General features: G+C 35.8%; 1 protein-coding gene across 1 annotated transcript in view; it reads left to right on the top strand.

Moving 5' to 3' along the window:
- LRP1B (LDL receptor related protein 1B) overlaps positions 1–26,099 on the top strand; it is a 742,991-nt gene that overhangs the window by 644,423 nt on the left and 72,469 nt on the right. Inside the window, exons 61-67 of the mRNA XM_075757248.1 lie at positions 4,163–4,351; positions 5,155–5,303; positions 8,261–8,354; positions 9,983–10,099; positions 10,278–10,397; positions 13,265–13,384; positions 19,676–19,792. Of these exons, the coding sequence (XP_075613363.1) occupies positions 4,163–4,351; positions 5,155–5,303; positions 8,261–8,354; positions 9,983–10,099; positions 10,278–10,397; positions 13,265–13,384; positions 19,676–19,792 (906 nt within the window). The remainder of the gene's footprint in view (positions 1–4,162; positions 4,352–5,154; positions 5,304–8,260; positions 8,355–9,982; positions 10,100–10,277; positions 10,398–13,264; positions 13,385–19,675; positions 19,793–26,099) is intronic.

Raw genomic sequence — 26,099 nt, 5'->3', positions numbered from 1 at the left:
GGCTTAAAAAAAATAAAAGAAAATATACTTGAGTCAATGAACAGTTTTCTGAAATGCAGTGCTCTACCTGTAGTATTTAACATTTCACACCACACATCTAACTTAGCTTCCCTATTAATAAGGCATGATGACACAATTCAGACTGTATGTATTACTCTCCTGAATATTCTTTATTTCATGAATATAAAGTTTCATCTGGATTCTGATGTATGCACAGTCTATTGAAGCTAGGATAAATTGTATGGCAACCCACAAACATACACAGAAACAAAAGTAAGCATTTACTCATACATCTGTACTCAGGATATGAAGTTCACTTGTAATTCCTGCATGGCCAAAAAGAAGATGACTGCTAGATGTATTTTTTGGTGGTGTGGAATAATAAAGATGACCAAATCAAAAGTAATTTTCCTATGTAAATCCTCTTCATGTGCATTAAGACTTTTACATGCCCATTTATTCTCATTTCAATCTTAACTGTGATGAGAGTAAGAGAAGACAGACAAAGAAAAAAAGCACATTTGTTTTATTTAGAAAGACTGGAGTGGTATCTTTGAAAACTTTAATTTGATGTCAAAAGTAGCAGCGAGGGTCATAATTTATACGAACAGATATTTTTCCAGAACTCAACCAAAAGTAAAATAAATAACTTTATGGATAGCTTCAGGGTTTTGCTCAGAGTAGCAGTTTCTCTTTCTGCTGTTCCTTCCTGCTTCTTCTGTCAGCCTGGTTTGTATTTCTCATTAGAAACTGCCCTTTAAGATCAGTGGGGAATTTCCTGCAGTTTTGCAGATGTACCTAAAATTCCTGCTTGGCTTTTAATTTTTGTACTGTGACACAATCATATAACTTAGAGGCTACAAGAAAACTTTCAATAGCAAATGCTTATAATCTACCTATGTGTTGGTTTTGCGTGGCAAGGTTTTGGTAGCGGGGGGGCTACAGGGGTGGCTTCTGTGAGAAGCTGCTAGAAGCTTCCCCTGTGTCTGATAGAGCCAATGCCAGCCAGCTCCAAGACGGACCCGCCGCTGGCCAAGGCCAAGCCAATCAGCGCCTCTGTGATAACATATTTAAGAAAGAGAAAAAACAGTGAGAGAGCACTTGTGCAGCCAGAGAGAGGAGTGAGAAGATGTAAGAAACTCTGCAGACACCAAGGTCAGTGCAGAAGGAGGGGCAGGAGGTGCTCCAGGCGCCGGAGCAAGATTCCCCTGCAGCCCATGGAGGAAGGATGAGGGGGTGTAGAGATTCCACCTGCAGCCCGTGGAGGACCCCACGCCGGAGCAGGTGGAGACACCTGAAGGAGGCTGTGACCCCGTGGGAAGCCCACGCTGGAGCAAGCTCCTGGCAGGCCCTGTGGATCCGTGGAGAGAGGAGCCCACGCCAGAGCAGGTTTGCTGGCAGGACTTGTGACCCCGTGGGGGACCCACGCTGGAGCAGTTTGCTCCTGAAGGTCTGCACCCCGTGGAGGAGACTCACGTTGGAGAAGGTCGTGAAGGACTGTCTCCCGTGAGAGGGACCCCACGCTGGAGCGGGGGAACGATGAGAGGAGTCCTCCCCCTGAGGATGAAGAAGCGGCAGAAACACCATGTGATGAACTGACCGTAACCCCCACTCTCCGTCCCCCTGTGCCGCTGAGGGGGGACGGAGGTTGAAGCCAGGAGTGAAGTTGAGCCCAGGAAGATGGGAGGGGTGGGGGGAGGTGTTTTAAGATTTGGTTTTATTTCTCATTCCTCTACTCTGTTTTGCTTAGGAATAAATTAAATGAATTCCCTCTCTACGTTCGGTCTGTTTTGCTTGTGATGATAATTAGTGAATGATCTCTCCCTGTCCTTATCTCGACCCGTAAGTTTTTTTTTCATTGTACCTTTTCTCCCCTGTCTAATGAAACAGGGGAGTGATAGAGCGGCTCTGGTGGGCACCTGGCCCTCAGCCAGGGTCAACCCACCACAACCTAAAATAAAACGTGCTGAGTTTAATATTCCTAAGTCTCCATATATAAAGACGGCACAGTGGATTGTGCCCAGATGTAGTCAAAATCCCACAGTAAATATAATAGCACAGTAAAGCAGTTAAATGACTTAAATTCAATGAAGTAACTAACTGGAGAGAGTGGCAACAGAGGAAGTCAGAATGAGTTTGGTTTTTCAGAGATCTGCTGAAATATGGGATAGTGATTCAAACCAAAAGGTGTGTCTTTTACAGAGCATGCACGTACACAGATCTTGATGAATTAACAATTTTGAAATAATTAAGAATTATAATTTCCTTTTTCTAAATGACATGAATCTCTAAATTCTATGCTTCCTTAATTAATTACAGTAATTGGGTGGCAAGCATAAGATATTACAATTACTATTCCTAATTAATAATTATACTAAAGCATTTTAAAGATCATTTGGTTTTTCAAATTAAATTTAGAGATACATACCTTTTCTGGAACAGTATAAAGTTGAATTCATCGTTATCAAAGATATATGCAGAGCTTAAGGAATCTCTCAAGAAGATTCAAGAAAAGTCATCCATGTTAAGCAAAAGAACATAAAAATATGTTCATTCCAGAGCAGAGTGGGGATAAAATTAATATGCGAGTAGTTGATATGCTTAGGTGACAATACATAAAGGTCTTCCAATGGACAGACAAACCCTGCTGTAGCCTTTGGGTGTTTTCCTGAAGCTAGGAGGTTTTTCTTGCAATTTATTCTGATAAATCCAGTGGTGAGAAAATGAGGAAGAAGAGGAAAGAGGAAAAAGAAACAGTATAATGGAAATACCTGTACTTATAATTTCTGTATTCTTGCTTTTTTGTACTTGGTTTGTTACTTTGGGGGAAAAACTGAAAGTTACGGTACTTGAATTCTTTCCTTCCTCGCTCAGAGGAACAGGATAGCAACAATCGCCAGGGAGAGGGATTCACTGCTAGTTTGTAGATTTCCTTTTCACAATGTGACTCTACAAATAAGGGAAATTGTAAGAGTATGATGGGTATGGTATATGTAAACATACAAGAAGGGAGGTTTCCTTCACCAGAAGGCAAGATTATTGTATACAAAAGTGAATTTGCTGACTTGTCATTCCATATACCCAGTATCGGTCATCAGTTGTCAGTAAACTATGGAATGTCCCAGCTGGAATTTGAAATCTTCCAACTCTATTTAAACATGCTCCAGGTAGAAAGATGAAGCTATTTTCATCTAAGAAAACAAGGTAAAGGTGTTAAGGATGTACTGGTTAAAACTGGCAGTCTCGGCAGCTCTGATTTACCTTTTCAGTTCTATCAGTTGTTAGAGTAATTCAACAATAAAAGATTATAATTTACAAATTGACCATTGCAGTCAGATATTCTCCTGGTCACAGCTAAATACATACACACACACACACACCAAAAAAAAAAAAAAAAAAAGTGGTGTTCAGTTTGTTTACCAAGAACACATAGTTCAAAATTAAAGAGTGTTCAGTAGAATAAAAGATGTTCCAAAGCTTTTTCTCCCTTTTGTCCTTCCATCCTTTTTTAAATGATGTTGATTAATAATCTTATGATGTTGTAACAATGGGTGTTATCATCACTTTGTGTCTTTTTTTAAATTGTATGGTTGGTTATGCTAGGAGTTAAGCAATAAGCCCTCTTACTGCTATGTTTATTTTAATGCAAAACTTTTTGTTTCCCTGTCTCTCTTGTCAGAATATTTTGCTAAACTAAAATACTATTAATTGCCTTAAAGGGCAATACTATTAATTGCCTTAAACACGTGCATCTGGAGATGTATACCTTACATTTTGGATGTTTTGTAATAACTTTTATTCCCCTAAGACTGCAAATTAATATTGGCCTTCTGTAAAGAGTAGCTTAAGTTATTTTTATGTTATTTAATACTTTAAAACTTGACATGTCATTGATTTAGAATGTGGAGGTGATTTTTGTTAACTGAAATTCTTTCATTTCCTTAACACTGATTGGGCCAACTAATTCTAAGCAAGCAGAGCTCGCACCCCATCCATCTTTATCGTAACTGGTAATAAAGAACCCTCTGGGCTTGACATATTGTCATGACAATTATTCTCAAGACATTATATAGCAGTTGTATCTGTCAACTCATGCAGTATGGAATATTTTAACTGGCAGACTTCCAAGAGCGAACATTAATCTTAGCATCTCTTCTTACAGTCCCTAATCAAGATATTCCAGGGGTGATTGCACTAACATTGTTTGAAGACTACATCTACTGGACAGACGGGAAAACCAAATCACTCAGCCGTGCCCACAAAACCTCTGGATCAGACAGACTATCACTGATTAACTCGTGGCATACTATAACAGACATCCAGGTGTACCATTCTTACAGGCAACCTGACGGTAATTATTCTGTCTATGCTTTCCATACAGCACATTGATGTATTTCACTTAGAAGCCGGTTGCTGAGTTAATGGCAGCTCGTTTATCTGCAGTGATTTATTTTTATTTCTGGTTTGTGTCAAATTGTAGAAGTTTTGAAATTAGCGTTCTTAAACATAAGTCTGTGATTAATGTTCCAATTATATCGGTATTAAATAAATATGATATATCTTGTTCACTGGTGAGATCCCAGTTTGGGTGCTTAAAAATTAACCCAGATACTGACTGAAGTACAGAACTGCTAAGTTGCTTTACAGTGCAAGTTACCAGTTATCAAGACGGGAACAGTGTGTTATGAAAACATTTAACCTTATTATTTGAAAAATAAGAGAGTGTTAATAATACAGAAGAATACTGTTATTTAGAAACTTTTTGGACTGAGGGAATGTCAGAGAATGTAGGCGTCATGATTGTGTCTGATCTCCTGGTGCCCCTGTATTTGAATTGTAAATGAGTACAATTTGGCACTTGACCTAGATAAGCTAAATTTTTGTCTCATTATTAAAAAAAACCCTAGTGCTTTTTTCTTCCTCTCATTCTTTCAGTATTGAATCTATATCCATAATAATAATTAATTTTTGCGTGCAAAAGAGAAGAATAGCTTGAAGGCAAAAGGAAAAGGTTGCCTCTTACGGTTTTTTGATTTGAGACATTCCATTGTAAAAATAGTATGCATAATACATTTTTCTTCCTCTATAAAGCAGATACCCTGAAGTATACTGAAATAATAGGGTCTGATAATTCTTTTTCTATTCTGTCCACAGTGTCTAAACATCTGTGCACGGTAAACAACGGTGGCTGCAGTCATTTATGCCTTCTCGCACCTGACAAGATGTATACTTGTGCCTGTCCCACTAACTTTTACCTTGCTGCGGATAACAAGACGTGCTTATCAAACTGCACTGCCAGTCAGGTAAGTGCATATGTATGGGGGGAGGACGCTTGGGGATTATATTTTACTGTGTTTCCACTTGCTTTTAAGTAATGAATGCTGGTGCCCATGAAACGTGGAAGCATCAGTCAAAAGAGCTGAAGACTAGGTAACTCATGGGTGCATTTAAAGCGTTTCATCTTCAAGGCTATTAGTTGAAAATGGACTTGTAAATGCCTTTTTTCCTGAGAATGCAGAACTTGTTCCCTTTCAAATGTGGATGTTTCTGCCAGTCACTAGAACAAATACAGCTATTAAAACCATAAAAATTGCTTTGAAAAAACATTTATATAAAATGCGAAACATAAAAATACAAAGTGTATAGAGCAATGATTTGGGGCTATTCATGCATGAATGAACTTTACATTAATACAAAAAAATGAGCTCAGTCCAGTTAGCTAGGTAGGGTTAAATTAAAGACAATACAGTAGCTGAAATGAAAGTGGTAGAGTGCACAATTAATTAACAATTGAAGCAGTTAGAACATTGAATTCTTTATGGGAGGTGGATTCCTTAGTACTTGAAATAAGTATTCGGTGATTTTTTTTGTTAAAATATAAGGTAGATTGAGTAGAACATACTGATTTCTTATAAAAGAACTACTTTTATCAAAGTCTTAAGGCTGTTCTACCCAGACAATTAGTTGGGTGATACTAACAGTACATATGGCCTTTAAAATCTTTCTGGTAGTCCATTTTTTCTAGTAGTCCAATTTTATGATACGTATACTAATGATCTCTTACAACATTCTACATCGTGATGAGTCTTGTCTGTACTCATTAAGGAAAAGGTTTTACTCTTAATTTTTTAGGGAACAGTGGTCATCTTAACAAACGATGTACCGTTTCATTCAAGTAATAGTGTTATTTAGGAAACCTCTCCACTGTCGTCCTCTGTTCCCTTAATGTACTGTTTGGCGAGATTTATTTTGTTCATCATATCTTTTCTGTTTAGATTGCTGGTTACCTCCCATTAAGTGATGAACAAAAAGAAAGTGTAAAATGCTTGCAAAATGAGGGATTTCTTAGCTATTTTCCCCCCATATCTAGCTTCTCAAATCTGATTAAAAAACCCAGCACTTTTTTTTTTTCCTTTAAATTTTCTTTAAATGTCACTGGAAGCTTATTCCACAGTGAACTTATATGCTAGCAGTTGATCGAGTGGCTCTATTCCTTTCTAAATAATTCATTGACAGTCTGAATTAAAGGATAGCATCTTAGATGCTCCCGTAGCAATATTTTTTCAGTTTTGGTTTCCACAGGAGGAGAGCAGGGTTAAATAAAAGAAGCTGCTTCAGACAGATGGTTACAAAATTACATTGATTATTAGTAATTTTCTTCCAATTTTGAAATCTGTTTACTGTTTGATAATTCATCAATCTAATGGTATCAGATGCAGACATCAGTGGCAAAAATATAGTTTGCAACTTAAGGTTTTCAGATTACACTGTAAAATCGTAGCTGTTCCTACGGTGCTCTTGACAACACATCCGCTGTTAACCATTTGTGTAGAAAAGTAGTTGGATGGATGATAGGTTTTACACACCTGCAGACTTTCAGCTGTCTTTGATGGCAAATCTGACATGAGAAATTGCGTGGTACCCAATGCATCAGACTCTAGAACACTAAAACTCAGGTCATTCAAGGCCATTCCAGGCACACCCTTATGACTTTGACCCCCAATTTTGCACAGTCTGGCTCCCCAATTTAGAAGGGAACGTAAGCTTTTTCATGCAGAGCATAGCAGCATCTAAGGGTTAGTACCCATTTCCTGAATTTAAATTCATAATGTCAGGTTTAACAGCCTGAAGTCCCTTGTGGTGAGCAGAGCGAGGCTGGCACCTTAAAACAATTAAGCAGCGGGAAGGCTAAGTTAGCAAATAGAAAACACTAAGAGTGAGAATTTGTGGAACCGTTTCACAGTTTAGAATAGTTGCCTGTTATACAGCATGTCCCTCAATGGGGTACAAGAATGATGTACCTCAAATTATAGGTCCTACTACATAAATGACCCTGAAAGCCTACATTTTCTTGGCAGAAAGGATAAACCTTTTAAATACAGCTTTATTAAATAATCAATGATTTTAGAAATGTGAAGAAATTAAAAAATTATGCCTAGTCACAGAACTTAGAATGTCTTGCACTTCTCAACCTGTTGTCTTCCCTCCTTTCTGTGCTCATACAGACACGAGGTGGGAAACACACCATTTCGTAAAAGTTGCTGATAATCAATCCAGATTTTTCTCCCTAGCATTAGCCACACAATGAACTCTGATTTTAGGTTTAGCCCGAGAAGACCGCATCAAGTAATTTCTACTCTGTTTTGTTTGTATTCGTCTTTCAGTCAGAACAATAGTACAATGTTACCTGAGCTCAGAGTGAAGGCATTGCCAAGGTCTTACAATTTTTTTTTTCTTTTTTGTATAAATATTTTATCCTTTTGAAAGGTTGGAAGTCCTAGCTTCTGGTTTTCTCATTTAATTCAAACAATATAAGCAATACTGTATACAAGTACAATGTTAAGCCCTTTTCTGTAACTGTGGGTGTTTTGATTTATGTGGAAAAATGATATTAAGTCTGTCAACAGCCCACAAAGACTGTTTATGAATTGAAGTGGTTGTTTTGAATAAGATCTTAAAGGATCAAATCATAGAATGCAGCAAAATGTAAAGAGTGGTTCATACCAGGGGCACTGTAACTCACTGTAGCGATGTCTTGAAAGAACAATGATTTGTATCAGTGGAAGTCTTGGTGCAAAACATCTCCAAAAAAAGAATATTTAAAAAACAAGATTTATAAAATCAACAGCCGGAGTTGGTTAATGGAACAATGACTTAAGCAGTGAATCTGATTTTTCATAAACTGTGCTATTTCTGTTTAAAAATAAATGAATAAATGTTCATATTAAAGCTTTTCTTCCTACTTTCCTTCCTTTTACAGTTCCGTTGCAAAACTGACAAATGTATTCCATTTTGGTGGAAATGTGACACTGTCGATGACTGTGGAGATGGCTCTGATGAGCCTGAGGAATGCCGTAAGTGCATTCTGAATTTGGAACTCAGTTTTGTCAGTAGGGTCCAAATCAAATATGCTTTATAGATGTTAGGAAGAGAGTTTTGTGGGGTTTTTTAAAGCTTTTGTTTGCAGCTCTGTTTTCTTTTCTTTGGTCTCTGTCAGATTTACAAAGGGCACAGGCTCTTGTTTTCAGCCTGTAAAAGATTTTCATTAACTCATGTCTACTAAGGGTCTTTTAAGGTCTTTGGAAAATCATAAGAACATATTTTTCATGTTTTAAGTCTTTTCCTGATCCCAGTTACTTTTTTTTTGCTGTAGATTTTTATTTTAGACCTAATTTCTGAGGTTGCTGATTTTTACATACAAATAAAAAATTCTGCCAGATTATTTAGATTATTTTTGTGTATAAAATAAATGTGGAATTCTAATCTCATTTGCTTTTGTTTCATTGCAATTAAACAAGTTTAGCTACACATTATTATTTAGCGCAGTTTCCTGAACAACAGTGTTCTCCGAGTGATTGCTACTAAGATTCTATGTATTTGTCACAATATGTTTTATATAAATGTTTTCATTTTATAGTTCTGTGAAGATTGTCAAAAGAAAGTTCGGAGAGCTAAATCTCACCAGTCTAGTATAAACAATTTTATGCAATGAACATTTTTCATGCATCCCCTGTAACGCTCTCCTGAAGGTGGGGCAGATACAGTGAATTTCTCAATAGCCTCACGTAGTCCAAACAGTAGGTTACTGTAGTATTCTCCTGTTGAATGGCAGAGAACTGGAAGTCAATTATGACGATGTTTTCAGCACCCCGAAGGATGGCTGCTCTGATGGTAGCTCACTGCAAGTTTGCTTACTTGTTAGAAAAGTGCCTTTCTAGTGCACGGGATTTCTAAACAGTAATATCTGTTGATGATGCTATTTTTCAGGCCCAGTCATTGACTACTTTAATAGTATTATATTAATCTACGTAAATCTAGATTCCTGCCTTCTTGCCTATACACACAAAATGCTCTACTGTGTGTTTTACTGTCTTCCAATTAAGTAACAGTTCATTTGATTTTTTTTTTTTTTTTAGCATTGAAATCTTTCATCCATACTTCTACAATTTTATAATTAGTTCTCTTTTTCTGCTGCAGAGGCCTCTGAAGCAAGCTTTAACATAAATCAACTTAAGATTACATTTTAAGCTAGGCTATGTTTATGTGAAATATTATTTTAGAGGTACATAATTGCTCATTCACTCAAATGGCAGTGGCTGTGAGAAGGGACAATGTTAGACCTTTCATGGGAAATAGAGTGCAATAGATTAGTTTCTTAAATGCAGACTTGAACTCGAGTGTTTAGATCCTAAATTGCAAGCTTCTGTTGAGCTAACAGTAAGCATCAACGTGTACAGCATTGCACTCTGCATCATTAGTAAGATAGAACTATAATTATGCAAATTTAAAATCTCAGACGTTGAAATTAGTTTTGCAGTAGCACATGTACATTTTAGTTACTAATATCTACTCAGATTGAGACTATCCAGGCAGATACAAAGGTTTATAAGTTCTTTTGATTAGTCCATAGAGGAGGAACAACACTATTGATATTTTAACCATTCCTCTGATAGTATTGATAAGCAGTTTTATTTCGTCTCAGCTGAATTCAGATGTCAGCCAGGACGTTTTCAGTGCGGAACTGGACTTTGTGCTCTTCCAGCCTTTATCTGTGATGGAGAAAATGATTGTGGGGACAATTCTGATGAACTGAACTGCGGTAGGTGATTATATATATTGTAGACTTCAGAAACATGCTAAACTGATTTAAATGCCATGCTTTACATTCTGTCAAGAAACAAATTTATATTTTTATACTTTACCTTCTAATTTTAAAATCTTTTAATCTTTAACTTTTAATCTTTTTAACGTGATATTTTTATTCTTTTAACTTACAGACACACATGTGTGTCTGTCAGGTCAGTTCAAATGCACAAAGAATCAGAAGTGCATCCCAATAAATCTGAGATGCAACGGGCAGAATGACTGTGGTGATGAAGAAGATGAAAGAGACTGTCGTAAGTTATGTTTAGAGAATTTTGCTCTGACAGCTGTAGCTGGTTTTAAAGAAGGAGCTGAAGTAAAATATGTAAAATACTATAAATGTCTCTATGTAAAATAATTTGAGGAACATGCAAAACAGTTAATTCATGGGATTGTTTGATGTGCAATGCTCCATATACAAGAGAATAAACTAAAATATCATTTATTAACTTCATTTTTTAAAGTCATTGCAAAGAAGAGGGGTGTGCAAACAATTAATTTGAAGCATTTAATTGGGTTTCTGACTTAGACTGAAACATCCATTTTATTCTTAACCACCTCACAAATGACTCATCTTCTTGAGGCTTTCATCTGCCATGCCTTGCAGCAACACATTTCAATGGAAAAAGATATTTTTCTGCATCTTTTATTGGAAAAGATGTAGAACCGTAGGTCCTTCTACATTCTTTTCCTTTGATGGAGTTTTCTACCTTTTCTATTCCCTTTCCTTTGGGGACTTCTTCATTAATTTGCCTATGTAATTTGATTTCCATTTACTCAGCTTTTAATACGTTCTTTTGTAAATTCACTTTCACTCCATATTTCTTAGATATAAATAGAGAAAATATTTTGAGATTTAGAATGGAAATGTATTTAATAGCTTGTGCCTTTGATCATTCTGTAATTAAATGATGGTGCTCTCTTGAAATACATCTCTGTCCTTCACTCAGTTCATTACTCACATCTACTGCTGATCTAAGGTGCTTATCCCTATTTTCTGAATTAGCTTTCTCAAGGTTTGCATATGCCGCATTTCTGCAAAGAACATGGCCTTCTCCAAGGGAAGGGTTGCTAAGGATACAACAACAAAAGGCTTTGTTGATGGTCATGTTTAATGGCCGTCTTCCAAACAGCTCAGCAGAGCTGTAGCCTCTGACAGACAGTATTATATGTTGGTTTGCATGTTACGTTTCTTTAAAAACTGATTAAGTGGGGTCAGGTAAACTCCTGTGGAAGATAGGGGAGATTTCTTTTTTCATTATAAAGAACTGCACATGGTGTATGGAAGGTTCCCAAAACCTTGAGGTGTAGCTGACAGAAATGAAATGAGAGCAGCAGAGTCAGCAGCAGAGCAGTGCTCAGGGACTGTGGGAGGGATAGAGTCAGGATCAGCAGTCATGGAGTTGAAAACTTCCTAGGGATTAGTGGGGATAGCACAGTCTGCTGTGGCATAAAGCAAAATTTTGAACTGTCTGAAACTCAGCCGTGGACCCACCTGCAAAGGCACACTGGGGAGCGGGGAAGGTTAATTGTATACATTTTTTTATTTCTGTTCTGTCTTACCTAGACTTTTTTAGCTTCTCTCTTAAAAAAAAAGTTAAGTGTGCTAGTGGCTTCTGAAAACTCTTCAATGGACTTTGGGGAGATTATGAAAAGGGGAGGTTTTAAGTAGGTCTACCACAAAGTTCATGTTGACTTGGTCTCCTGTCACAACACTGATAACAGGTGAGATTATCTACCTCATTCTAATTTCACTGGACTAGGATTCATAAAATACAGACCATTTTTTTCAGCTCTGCCACCATTTTGTTTTATACGTCAAGTGACCTTGAAAAAGTCACATTTCATACTTAAGGCTTTCCATATGTAAGATGGAGGTAATTATGCTGGTCTTCGATGTAAAGCACTTTGAAATCCCCTGGCAAGGTGTTCTAGCTGAGAATCAGTCTTATTTTTTATAAGTATAGTTGGCAGTATAGCCAAGTCTAAATGCTTTTTCATTCCAGCACTGTAAATTTATGTATGGCAACATGACCCTGAAAGAAATAATACACTAACCTGCAACAAACTTTTCATCTTGCCAAACCCAAGAAACAAGAATGATCGTATCAAGGAGCAAATTCCTTTTCAACAGAGATAGGAAAGTTTGTTTAAAACCTTATGGAGTTCACTAGGTACAAATGGGACAAACGTTCATGTGGGAAAACATAATCAAAAAATAGGTCATGATGTTTTCCAACTATGTGCAGTTCAGTTGAGAAAAATTTGGAGGTCGTTGTACATATGCTTATCTCTAAAGAAATCCTGATGTATCTGCCCACAAATAGATTGCTCACAGTCCAGTCGAGATATATGTCCTTTATTCATCTTATTTCTATACTCTTAGTTATAAGAGTTTAAAAAACTGTAAGATCTGGCATATATGCAGGAGTCGGTATAGAATTACCAGAGTGCACCGAGGATCTTCTTTGTTGTCAAGTGGCTACTCTAAAGTTAAAGCAGTTAAGCTTTGACTTAAAGCATCCTGAAAGAATAGGATGAAGGTTAGCCACATCTTTGCGTCCTTACCTTGCTGTAGGATTCATTCAAAAACTTGGTCTGCTAAACTGATAAAGTGAAATAATTTTCAAACTTTTCTCATCATTTACCCATGATCTCTTTTAGCAGAGGGCACAGAATTTCACCAAAATTGTACATAATTTTGATTACCTTTTTGATCAAAGCATTGAGAGCTGCCTTAGTTCTTCAAACTGACTTTCAGAATTGATAACTGTTGGGTTTAGTTAGAAAAAAAAATCTGACTGCTTTTTAGTAAAATGGTTTGATTGTGTCAATGTTAAGTCTATTTGTTGTTAAAAGAATAGCACAATAGACCCTTGGTTTATGACATTCATTTGACTTTACTGTTTTATATAAAATAATATATAAAAATAAGACAAAGGTATAAACAATATAAATCTGAATGCTGTTTTCTTACAGATGTTACATGATGCTAGAGATATCCAATTTCTGAATTTTAAATCCTTAATATTTTTCTTTAAAACAAATATTTTGAATATTAGCAGAAATTTCTAGTTTTAATTTGGAATTAATTTGAAATTAATTTGGATTTTATTTAAAGCTGAAAATAGTTGTTCTCCAGACCATTTCCAGTGTAAAACAACAAAACACTGCATTTCTAAACTGTGGGTATGTGATGAAGACCCAGATTGTGCTGATGGATCAGATGAAGCTAACTGTGGTGAGTAGGCCAGTAGTTTTGAATATATTACTGTAGTTTGACATTTATTTAAAAAGTACCAAAAGGAAATAATCATCTCACTTAATATGTCCTCTTTCAATGTATGAGAATACCTGTCTGATATGATAGCTGTATCTGGCTCATACAGTTCTTGTTCAATGGTAATCTTTATGTGAGTAGTCCATAAACTTCATATTATACTATTACTTTATTGGCAGGAGCTGTAAATGAGTATCTCATTTGGAATATAGTGACATTCTTGATTTTTCTCACAGTATTATCCAGTTTCTGTCAATTTATTCTGCATACTTTGTTACTGCTGGAGTTCATAAAGAGTGAAAAATTTAATAATTTGCATATCGAGTTAGGACTGGCTGTGCAGATGGATCCAGAGCAGATTCCACCTTGACATGACCAACTTTTGCTTCATTTTGTGAGCTCCAGGGAGTCATGTGCCCTGACATACCACTCCACAAACTTTGCATCACCATTGGACTTCTCCAAGAACCCCTGATGCTTATGAAACTTCTGTATTTAAATCTGATAGTTTGAGGAGGAAGATCCTCTACAGAGAAGATCAAGGATAGAATTGCATCATTGCCAAACCAAGCCCTAATTTCTGTCAGCTTTTACACGATATCCAGAACCACAGTGTCCTTCCCCACTGAGGCAGATTTTTTAGAACATAAGTACTAGCTTTGAATCCAAGAGTTTCTTCCATTGTTTTTTTTTTAAGATTCATTGTTGGATCACAACTATAACTCTACAGTTTTTAGCATGTGTGTCATTAACAGAACAGATGAATTGATTATATTTCTGCTGAAAGAGTTAAAATTATTTTATTAAGACAATATTCATAGAAAGTTGAAAATATCTAAGCAGTTTTCACATTGATCTATACATGAAATTGGTTTATACACCTGCTGTTCATCATCACATCATCACTTGGAAAAAAAAAGATCATACTGTACAGTAGTAGTAGCTGTTCTCAGTCATTGCTTGCGTTGTTGGAAAGTACTGAGTCAGCTTTTATGTTGTAAAAGGAAGAAAATAATAAATAAAATATCCCACCTGGAAAATTAATTACAGATAATCAAAGTCAAAATAAGTGGATCAGTAGTATTGGAAAATCATTGGACATGGATGTCAATTCAAGAGCTGTACTCACCAAGTGCAGAAAAAACTTGTGGATATTTCAAGGTAGGTCTATAAAGGAAAAGTTGGAAAAGTGTTCTGAGGTGGAAGAGAACAGCAAAAATAGTTGTACAAAACATTCAAAGCTGACTATTATTCATCCATGCATCAATAAATGTTTAATGAAACACATGAGTCTGGACAAGTTTATACCACCACTGGGACAACAGAGTAAAAAATTACAGTCTCTAATCAAGAGCAAAGCACTGAGACACAGCCAAATTTCTATGGACATGTTTCAAGCAATTGACACAAGCACGTATATGAAAATGTTGGAGCTGGTAAATATGCCTAGGAAATTAAACTCGTCCTCAGCACTGAAAATCCAAGACCATCATTTGAAATGTCAGGAAGGGGAAACTAATCATATCAACCAGAGCAAAGTTAAAGTCCTAGAAATAATTTGGCTTGAAGAAACAGTAAATGCAAAGGAGAGGAACTTTTGCCATAGAGACCCTTTATATCCTCTTCTGGGCTGTCATAGAGCTAACACGGCACTGCTTATCTTCTGATCCACTTCATAGGTGCTTTCTCCTGCGCTGTCCACCATCACCTTGACCTCCAACATGCCGTTTCTTTCCAGTTCAGACAGCATTCCAATCTTCCAAACTGTGGATCCATATTTTGAGTAGCCCATGCAAGCCTAACTGATATGGCACAAAATGGTCTTAAAATAATTCATCTAATAATATCCTCAAGACACAAAGTTTAAAAGCAAAGAGGAAGAAAAAAAAAAAAAAAACCACCAAAACTAACACTGAACCGAAAAAATTGTATTTATAATAGGTACTTCACTGTGATTCATTATTTTAGCCAATAGAAAGAATAATGCCCGAATTAAACAATTAAATAGTATAGCAGTGCAATGCGTGCAATCCCAAATTAAATAGGTGTTTTCAGTCACAGTACGTACAACTGGTTATTTTGGTTCATATCTAAGACTCATCTTGCCTTTTTTTCTGCCTCTGGCAGTGACTGAAGGTTGGTATCTAGGGAAGAATAGGTGAACAAAGCAGGCCTGTAATGAAACTTCCCTGGGATACTCTTCCAGTGTCTAACACTTGGAGAATCAGAGATATTGTGGGTCAAATATGTCTCTGTATGCAATAACCCTCGATGGATTTCAGTCTCTTTTAACCTTTGTAAAGTTTTCACAAAATACTGCAACAAGGAGTTCCACGGCTTAATTATACACCTCTCTGAAAAATCGCTTATATTTTTATGTTGAATCTGCTAGCTGCATATAATGCTTAGTTTTTGTGTTGGAGAAGAAAGCACAATTTATCCATATTCACAATCTCTATGCCACACATGGTTATGTACGCATAGAACAACTAAGCCTTGACAAGAACAGGATGGGTTTAATCACATTTTAGAGTTTTCCGTCATTTTAGCATTTGAAATATGTTTAAATGACCTTATTATAGCAGTAGTTTTAACAGGATTTGGTCTTCTGTGTTGGTTTTTTGTTGTTGCTGTTGTTGGTTTGGTTTGGTGTGGGTTTTTTAAGTTAAAGATGGTTATTTTTATGAACAGTTTCATAGGATTAAATTATAGAGCTGCAAACCAAGTATACTAAAGATCTGCATATGTTGGTGCTAATACTAACTTGTTATCACTTATGGTTCATTTTTAAAATGCCTACAATGCAAAACTTGTATAAAGGGTGATCTCTTTTTTGTTTAGGTAGTCCACAGTCATATATATTTTGCTTAGTCAGCATATGCTACTGTGTGTTATTGGAAATATATTCAGTGAATTTTTTAGCAGTAGTCTGAATGTATTTAGTCTTCTACGGTTACTTTCCAACTCTGATAATTGAAGCAGAGTTAGGAAGTGCATGCTTATTAATGACTGTATGGTGCTTTTCAAAGAACAGTAAGTAGACTTAATTCACGCTGTCTGTCCAGGCAATTAAAAGAAGTCATTAGATTATGGTAGTCCTTGCTCACAACTTTAATACTTTACGTCACAAAAGGCCCTGTTTGAGTTAGAATCTGAAGAAAGCTCTGTGTGTTCTTGGAAAGTGATTATAGTCTGTTTTAAAGGTTATACGCATTTCAGGTCTTTATTAGCATAATATGTCAACATTAACATGACTGCTTTCTGCTTCCTCACTTTTTAAAAATTAATTTTATTTTTAGCCTAAAATATCAAACTAGGTTATTTTTGCTGATGATGAAGAATATGTTCTTTGAGACATTTGAACGATACATTATATAAACTTAAATTTCCTTCAACAGGCTAATAGTCTCCTGTATCCAACATCAGTGACAGCCTGCCAAGCTCTAGACCACCTAGCTGATACTTTATCAAAAGCAAGTTTCTTTTCACTTTGGATTTTGTCCCTCTCAGGCACACAGACAGTCACACGCACATGCACAAACGCGCACATCTACGGAATTAAAAACCCCAAACAGCGATGTAGTACAATTAGAGATTGATATATGAATCAAGTGCTTTTAGGGTACATATCTAATATTTTGGGAGTTGTTTTGTTTTCTGTTTAAGCCTTCATCATATTTTCTTAATGCTCATTTAAAATTATTTCTAAAATAAAATCCTAGTTAGGTATGCGGAAAAGACGAACCCAAACCAAGCAGCAGCTACCTCAGGTGGGCACACAAATAGCTGAGAAGGGACCTTTGCCTGTTACAACAGATCAATGAATCTCTTAATAACTGGAAGAGAGAAATATGAAAATTGATTTATCGTTACTTCCTTCTTCATCTTTGTACCACTCCTATCTGAACTTTCACGTTTTAAGGTGGTCTCATGTTAAGAAAAATGGAAAGCAATTTAGTGTTGAAGACAGCAATGACAAAATGTGTGCGGGCCTGTGAGTGCTTTTCAGGATTCCACTATTCAAACAATAAGGTCTTGCACTATTTCCTTTGAGTCGAGTAAATCAGTCTTTCTCAAAAATCAGATACTTTTTTTACACAACTTTCCCAAATCTTCAAATCTTCTTCTTTGTTATATCTTAGTTCTAGCATCCTAGTGTTTTCTTCAGCTCTCATTAACGTGAAGAAGGAAATGCAAGACAAGCAAATCTGGTTTGTAAGACATTGTAAAGTGTAAGCTGCTATGTGTAAGCAATCTGTCAACCCAAAGGAAGAATAAAGCTTTCAGATTTGTGAAGTGAAGAAGAGAGCACCTTACAAACATGCAAAATATATTGTATAAAGAAAGAAATAAATATTTCTTTCTGTTTGGTAAAAATAGAGTAAGAAGAGAAAGATTAATATTCAATGGTAATCATAAGGTTAGACTAGGCATGGATAAATTAAAAAAAAAAAAAAAATCCAGCCTTTCTTCACAAGTGTGGGAGGCAGTGCTAGAAAATGGATGTAGCATCCTTGAGAACTAGATAATTCTTTATGAAGAATAAGAAAAGCTCTATTGCATGTTCTCTTCATCCTAGCAGGTAGCTGAAATGAAGAGATGTCATCTCTGGCTTCTGTGTATTGCTGATTAGATCTTGGTATTTCTATTGAATGTGGAAGGATAAAGAGAACATAATCTGTCACTGGTCTTTAGGACTCATTTAGTGGGCAAATGTGTTAGTGGGAGATGGTAGCCTTTACTAGTAGTTGTTTAATAAATATAGGATGGATTTCTGATTTGAACTGATCTTTTGCAAAGCCACAGAAACAAAATTCCAATGTCTTTGGGGGGTGGGAGATATTTTTATGTTTTGTACTGTTAAATGATTTTAAGTGCTTGCCAATGCAAGTATTTGAAATGTCATGATTGAAATATAGACTATCATCTTGAGAAACATCGTAGGAAAAAGTATTTTGGGAGAAAACTACTTACGATCACGATATTGACAGAGAATAAGGAAGAAATGCAAAAGGTGGGAGTGTAATTACCAAATTTTTGAGTGCACACAAGTAAGCATCTTACCATTTACCTCCACCTTCTTGATATTCAAATGTAGGGGGGGTTTATCACTCTAGTTCCAGAACTACACCTAAAACAAAGCACAAAAAGTAGCAGTTTGGGCTGCAGCATCAAAACTAATACTTCTAATTTGTGGTCCTTTCCATTCAACAGGCAGAGAAAGCAGGTTGATTTAAACTAGTGTTTCAGTCCTCCTTCAGTCTGTCAAATATTAGAATTCAGCAAGTTGTCATGATAGCAATATGAATTCTGAACTGACATACTGTGAAATAGCTTAATGGAAATTTAAAAATTTTGTGTTGAAATATCATCACAGTGACATGTAATTTTAAATATGTTACTGAGGCTTTTACAAAACAAACTTTTTTTCCCCAAAGGAAACGTCCCTGATAACTTTTTAATTTACTTCATTTCATCTCACTCCTTAGAACTTGAAAGAATTACTCGAGAAATAAATAATATAAATAAAATAGAGGCAGCTCCTTCCTGTTGGAGGAGGAGTTCAGGATGTTCATGCTTCTCCAAAAGGCTTTACCTGCAATGCTACTCCATGAACAGAAAAGCTCATTGAAAATTTACTGCATGAAGAAAATTAATCTCAGTTTAGCATTCTATGCTTTATAATGTTTTACTTTGTATAATTAGACTCCCAATCCAAGATGTCAGAAGGTGAAAATGTCAATCAAAATGCAAAGGTTTCTGTTTGGTATGATTAGTCTTAAATTATTGTATGTAAACATAAATTTTCAGAAATTATATTTTGTACATTTTTTTAATAAATATTCTTGTGGTTTACTGTGATATGGTCTTTTGTAAAGCAAATTTACAGTTAAATTCAAGTAAAAGTCAATGCAGTTTTTGAGATTCAGTGCAATAATACCTTCTCTTCAAACTAATTTGTGATCACTTCTGAGTTTTATAATTTTGTTACTTTAAATGACAGTGTATGCAGTCCGTGTTTTAATTTTATCATCAAATTTGTGAGAATATATCTTTTGGTATGAATTAATAAATAGAATCTTAAAGAATGTGGTATGAGAAATAAATTATTTCTGAAAATAACATTTCAAGTGTTACGGTTGTTCCTTCTTAAATGTATCTAGCAATATTGTCATGTCACTGTTTAGTAGCAGTCTTTCCCGTTTTGACCCTTTGTCGGAATGATGTAAATTATATTCATCTTAATTACAGATAAAAAAACTTGTGGGCCTCATGAATTCCAGTGCAAAAACAACAACTGTATTCCAGATCATTGGAGATGTGACAGCCAAAATGATTGTGGTGATAATTCTGATGAAGAAAACTGTAGTAAGTAACTTTTTTCCTCAGTACATGGTATCAGGAGTGGAGCCAGTTTAGAAACGTATAAGAGGTAACTTTTTAATTCTGATAAGCTGCATGTGTATGTTTTTATACAACGCCATCTGACCTGTTGGAAAATTAGTTCACTGATACTGAAAATGTCCCTTGCAGAAATTTTCCAATTTTATTTATTTGTATAAACAGCTGTAATTCTGTATCAGCTATGCAAAAATGCCTGACCTATGACTTCTCAATAATCTGATGAAGTCAAAATAAATACTACAATTAGGTTACTTTTGTCAGTAAGTTACATATTGCGTTTCTTTAGTTAAGAAATATAAAAACTGCTCAGTGATAAAGTGATAAAAAGTTTGCTCGAACACTACCTCCTCATTGCATTCATTACATTCCTGAGATGATGTCCCTTGTTTTGTGTCATGAGAAGTCCATTTCTATAATACTTAACCACAATAAGAAGTAGATGTTGTTATTTGACGTAGCTCAGTTAGCCTAGTTCTCTCCTACCTATGAGGAACCTGAATGCATAAAAAAATCTCTGTAATGCTACTTTCAGTAAGTTAATTTAAATGTGGTTCTCAGGAAGAAATGACAAATTCTTAATGGTTTTATCTCGTAATCGTTGCCTTTATAAAATACTTCAAGAGGGAAATTCCACAAATAGTTCTCAAGTGCCTTCTCGTCAGTTGACAATTTCTGTTCTTTTTTTCTTTTGTACTTAGAAATCCAAGAAATTATTACCTTCTTGTGTTGGATAATCTTGAATGCATATTCCTGATTGTATATCATGAATGTATATTTAGTATCTTCAAGGTAATAACCTAGAAGGCTTAATAAATTAGGCATTCCTATGCTGTGTAGGAGCTGTCTGCTCCTTTCTCCAATTCGAGGCATAGTATCCATAGGTACGGGATGTCTGAAGACTAGCGCATTCTCCTTGAAAGGTTAAAGTGGATTTCTCTGCCTCTTAATTACTATCTACGTTTGAAAATGTTCTGAGTTACTGCAGGCAATAGTGCTGTAGTTTTCATATGCAGGTGTTTCATCTAAAGGGGAAAATGTCATGTGGCTCAGTAATCACTCGGAGCCATTTATTGTTATACCTTCAGGTGGGGAAGTTGACATAGAAAAGCTTTCTTAACGTTGTGGGAGATTTTACTTAGGAATTGATTATTAATGCCAGTGGGATTTTTCCATTTTCATTTATATTATAAATAGCAAGAAATTATTTTATGTTCTTTTATCCTCATATAAAAATCAAAGAAAGAGACATGGTTTTGCTATAGAAGTGTTAATCTATATGACTAGGTAATCTTTTGAAAATTTGAAAATTTAAAAAAAAAAAAACCAAAACCCAAACCACAAAACATTATTGTTGTTTGCAAAATAAGTGTCAAGCATCTTATTTGAAATTTGCCATGTGTGAAGTGGGATGTATTTATCACCCAGTATTAATAATTTTCTTCCCTGAAGTTTAGATTATCATAGTACAAAGTGATAAAAAAATTCAAATAATCAGGGAGCAATCATCTCTCAGGGGGTTTTTTAAATTGTTTATTAAACTTGCCATCTTTGTGTTCACATCAATAATTAAATTATATATTCAGTTCTTGGCCATTCTCTAAACTTTCAGATAAAGCCATCTGTGCTTAATTGTAATAGATGGAATTAGTGAGTTGAGAGTACCCAGACACAGCCTGTGCCTCAAACTAAAGCCCGGAGTGGTGAACTGGAGTTTGTGTTAGCTTTTCATTTGTTTGTTTTCTTTTGCTTGTCAAATGCATACTTCACTTCTAACTGTTGAGTCCTGTATTCTGCTGTTTAAATTAAGTACAATATGCTGACACAGTTGTAAAATTCAAAATCTTGGAAGCATTGGGAAAATACATAATATTGCTCAGTTGTTTGAAACAGGTGTATAAAATTCTTTATAAGCTGTCAAGCCACTTATAAAGTGTAATGAAATAAATATATATGAAATTAGAACTTCAAAAGCATTTGACAAAATATATTACATTGCATGTTATCATAAGTTGTTCATAGCATACATGAATTTAAAAAGGGCTTGTCAGGCAACTTTATCAGAAAATTAGTTGTTTCTCAAGAAAGCAGAATGAATTCATTAAATTATAGAAATTCAGCTCAAGTATTTACATTTCTCTATATAGTTTCTTTGCATGCACACACAGCATCCTGGTGAAACAGAATGCCTGTTAAAAAAATATCACATATGGGTGTGATAAATTATTAGTGGTATAATGCAAATAGTTGTGCCTGTTATGACTTCGTTATTTAACTGCATTTGTCATACAGTCTATTGTTCTTTAACTGTATTTAGGCCCTCCCAAATAAGTAAGAATTATTAGGAAGGTTATACGTCCATACCGAGTTAGCACTAAGCAAAGTAGAATGTATTTTTAACTCTTCTGAGTTAGTATCTTTTTTGATGAGGAATTTGCTTTCAGAGGTTATTTGGATTTTTAAAAACAAATTAGAGCAAAATAGTATTTTCTCTTTCAGGGAACTTCAAAAAAGGAAAATTCCACAGTAATGACTATCTTATTCCTGCTGAAAAGAAGGCACCAGTAATGCTTTATTGAATGTAATTAAAGAAAATATAATACTCTGTAAACATTGAAGCAAAGCAAATGTAATAATGCTGTAGAAATACATGAATTCAATCAGCATAAAAATATTACTGTTGCTATAGAATCTTCTGAATGCTGTTCTGTTGCTCCTCCAAGTTGTCAAGAAAACGAATTAATTTTGTCCTGGGATAAGTTTGTATCCCAAATGCAATTAGAACTAGCAACTATTTAATGTTTAAGTGAAAACATTTTAAATTAGCATATTGAAAGAAACTAAGCTGGAATGTCTCATAATGTCATCTTGAGTAACTTTTGAGTGGACAGTGCTGTAAATTCACGTTCTTTACATTGCTTACGGCTCATCTGACTTAGTGCAGGTCAGCAGTGACTAGTGTCAGTTGTCTCAAAGCAGCTAGATGTCCAGACTTACCAGTCTTATGCCTAGATTAACAAAGAACAAGTGTCATCTTTGTTTTGGTGACATACAGTGCTAAGTAAAGTTACTGAAAATAAATAAGTAAAGAAAATCTACATTTAATGCCACATTAAATATGTGAAAAAAAACCACCTATGACTCATGATCTTGTGCTTACCGGCATTTGTTCTGCAGGATAGCCCAGGGTATTGTTTTTAGCAGTATCGTAATGGAGAATTATGAGGAAGGGTGGTTTGGTTTTTTTCTCCTCTTCCATTTTGTCATACCTACTGGTTTTGGCTGAGATGATAGATGTAATGTTCTTCATAGGAGTTTCTATGGTGCTGTGTTTTGGATTTGTGACCGAAACAGTGTTGGTGATACACCGATGTTTTAGTTGTTGCTGAGCAGTGCTTGCACAGCATCAAGGCCTTTTCTGCTTCTCATGCTCTGCCCCACCAGCGAGTAGGCTGGGGGTGCACAAGAAATTGGGAGGGGACACAGCCGGGACAGCTGACCCCAACTGATATCCCGTACCATATGATGTCACTCTGAGCAATAAAACGCTGGGGCAAAGAAGGAGGAAGGGGAGATGTTCAGAGTTACAGCATTTGCCTTCCCAAGACCATTACACAAGATGAAGCCCTGCTTGCCTGCAAGCAGCTAAACACCAGCCTTCCGATGGGAAGTAGTGAACAAATTATTATGTTGCTTTGCTTGTGCATGCAGCTTTTGCTTTACCTATTAAACTGTCTTTTTCTCAACCCACAAGTTTTTGAACTGTCACCGTTCTGAGTGGCTGCGTGTGGCTTGGCTGCCCTCTGGGATTAACTCACAACATCATGACAATACTGTTTTTCTGATGTTGTGTGGATACACCACACTGGATACTCTGCCTTGGCTTATTGAAAGGGTTCAACTCCAACACAACCATCTAGTAGTAGATCTGATAAATAGTCATTCATCACAACAAAGTGTGCCCTAAGTATGTCCCCTAATTCCTCTAAATCTTTGCCAAATGCCAGGAGGAATCAAGAGGTCGATGTACACTTCTAATTCATTTTGTTTGAAGTGCTCCTATCCCATGTTTGTTTTGCTGTTGTTTGTTTTTCTATGTACACATTCCACCTTTTCTAATATACAAATTAGTTTCTCTAAAAGTTGGCTTTGTAGCAGCTGTTATAAGACATAGAATTCTCACGAAGAGCAAACATATATAACCTGTACAAATACAGCTAAAGAACACTGTAAGTTTGACCTTCATATGCTATTTTAAGAAAAAAGTTATGTTTTTTCCCTCTGACTTGTATATAAGTAATCGGTCTCCTAGAAAATATTTTCAGTTCATGACTTAGTACAATATCTATGGTAATTAAATACAAAATTGAACTCTAAATATGAAATTATTTTAAATGTTTCTGATTGTTTAAGTTGATGTCAAATGTCTGTTGACTCTACAGATTATTTTCAGACTTAAAAATGTGAAGGAAGTAGATCATCTTATGTGCTGCGTTTCAAATAACGTTCTTTCTAATAATTCAAAAATGCTTTTCTTGGGAAGGAGTTTCAATGTTTTTATAAAGAAGAAGCTGAAAGATGCTGTCCTCCATCGGTTATACAGAAGTCTATTAATGCTTACTCCATTACTAACAGTCTGAGCCCTGCTGGGAAAGTACTCTTCTGTGTTCATATGTAAATCACAGAGTTATATTCTAGCAGCAGAAGAAATATTTCTTGCAAACAGAGAACTGAGAAGTTAGCTTATTGTGTACATTTTTCCAGAGTCAAATCTCTGTTTATAAATAATTCATTAGGAGTATAGAAAATGTATTTGCTTATATTTTGCAAATCAGTGTAGAAACATGACAAATGTTTATTTGCATGTGAATTACTTGTTCCACAAATTATTTCCTTTACATAATTTATCATATCTTGAACTTCCTCTTCCTGGCCTGTTGGCAACAAGAAGAATCACATGTCAGTGATTTACTAACGTTTATAACAATGAACTGTTGCTTTGAAAAAAATTAGAAATAGTATGTATGTAATCTAAGAATCCATATAAAGTGCTACCCTTAGATTTGCTTAAATACAGCGTTGCTGGAGAACTGATGCAATTACTGTAGATCTGCTTTTATTACGACTTTCCTGCAACTTTGAAATTGAAAAGTTGTGCCTACCCGAAAAATGAAATTTCTCTTAAAAACTTCCAAACTTTTTCAGTGAAGTGAAGAAAAAAAAAAAGAAGCTGAAAGGGTCATTAAAACTATTCCTTTACTAAAAAAAAAAAAGTTTACAAATCCAGAAAAAACCCTAAGTTCGGCTTTACCTCAGATTTGCACAATTCACGTCTTTTGTATTCTTGTGCTGGTATTTACAACATTCTTCTCAACTGGAAGCCTCTAATTTTGTGTTTGCTTTCCTTGATCACTGTGGTATGTTTTTCAAAAGGACTCATGCTTCCGCCTTCCCCAAGGGCCCTTCAGCATCGCCCAACCCATTGCTGTCCATCGCTACTGTCTGCTCTCAGTCTCTCCTTTCTTTTTTACCCTTCCTCCATTGATTTAGTCACTGTCATTTGCCTGAACTGTTCCCATCTCTCTGTTGAAGAGGTCTTACTAATTAATCCTTATTCTTCCTTTTACATTATTTACATATTGCAATGTTTATTGTGAGTGAAATAATCCCACAAATAACCCTTGTTTGCTTTTCCAGTCCCGCTTTCCCAAATCTCCCTGACAAGCGAAGTCTAAAGTAGAGACTCGCTCAAATTCTGCTCAATCACCACTACCTCTCTACCTTTCTTTCATCTCGTGGTCCAAAGTCCAGGCACTAACGTCATTATTTTCCACTGTCTTTTGTAATGGTCCTCATTTTCAGGAGCAAAGCACGTAGTATTCCGCTGGGGGAATCTTCCGCACTGCTCCCCTTGCCAGCACTTTCGTGGCACGGTAGCGACACCGCAGAGCTGTGCAGACAGTGAAGTAAATAGGCTGAAACAGCCAATCTCACCTTCCCAGGATTACTCCATCACTCCCTGCAGCCTGCTTGTCCTGTGTGCTTTGCCTGCACCTTGAATTAATTTTGTGTACTCTTCCCCTTTATTGTGTCTGCCTTTTATAATGACTTCAGACCTCCCTGTGTTTTGTTTCTTCCCAGGGAGTAGAACAACACACCCATTTATCACAAAACATCCCACTTACCTTCCAGCCATTACTGCCTCCTATGCATCTGTAAATTCCTTAGATTATTTTTATCTAACATCTCCCTTCTGTTTCCCTAAACTTACTTG

The sequence above is a fragment of the Balearica regulorum genome, chromosome 6, assembly GCF_011004875.1.
Source record: "Balearica regulorum gibbericeps isolate bBalReg1 chromosome 6, bBalReg1.pri, whole genome shotgun sequence".
Lineage (NCBI taxonomy): Eukaryota > Metazoa > Chordata > Aves > Gruiformes > Gruidae > Balearica > Balearica regulorum.
The sequence above is the reverse complement of the archived record's forward strand: the minus strand, read 5'-3'. Positions and strand labels throughout refer to the sequence as shown.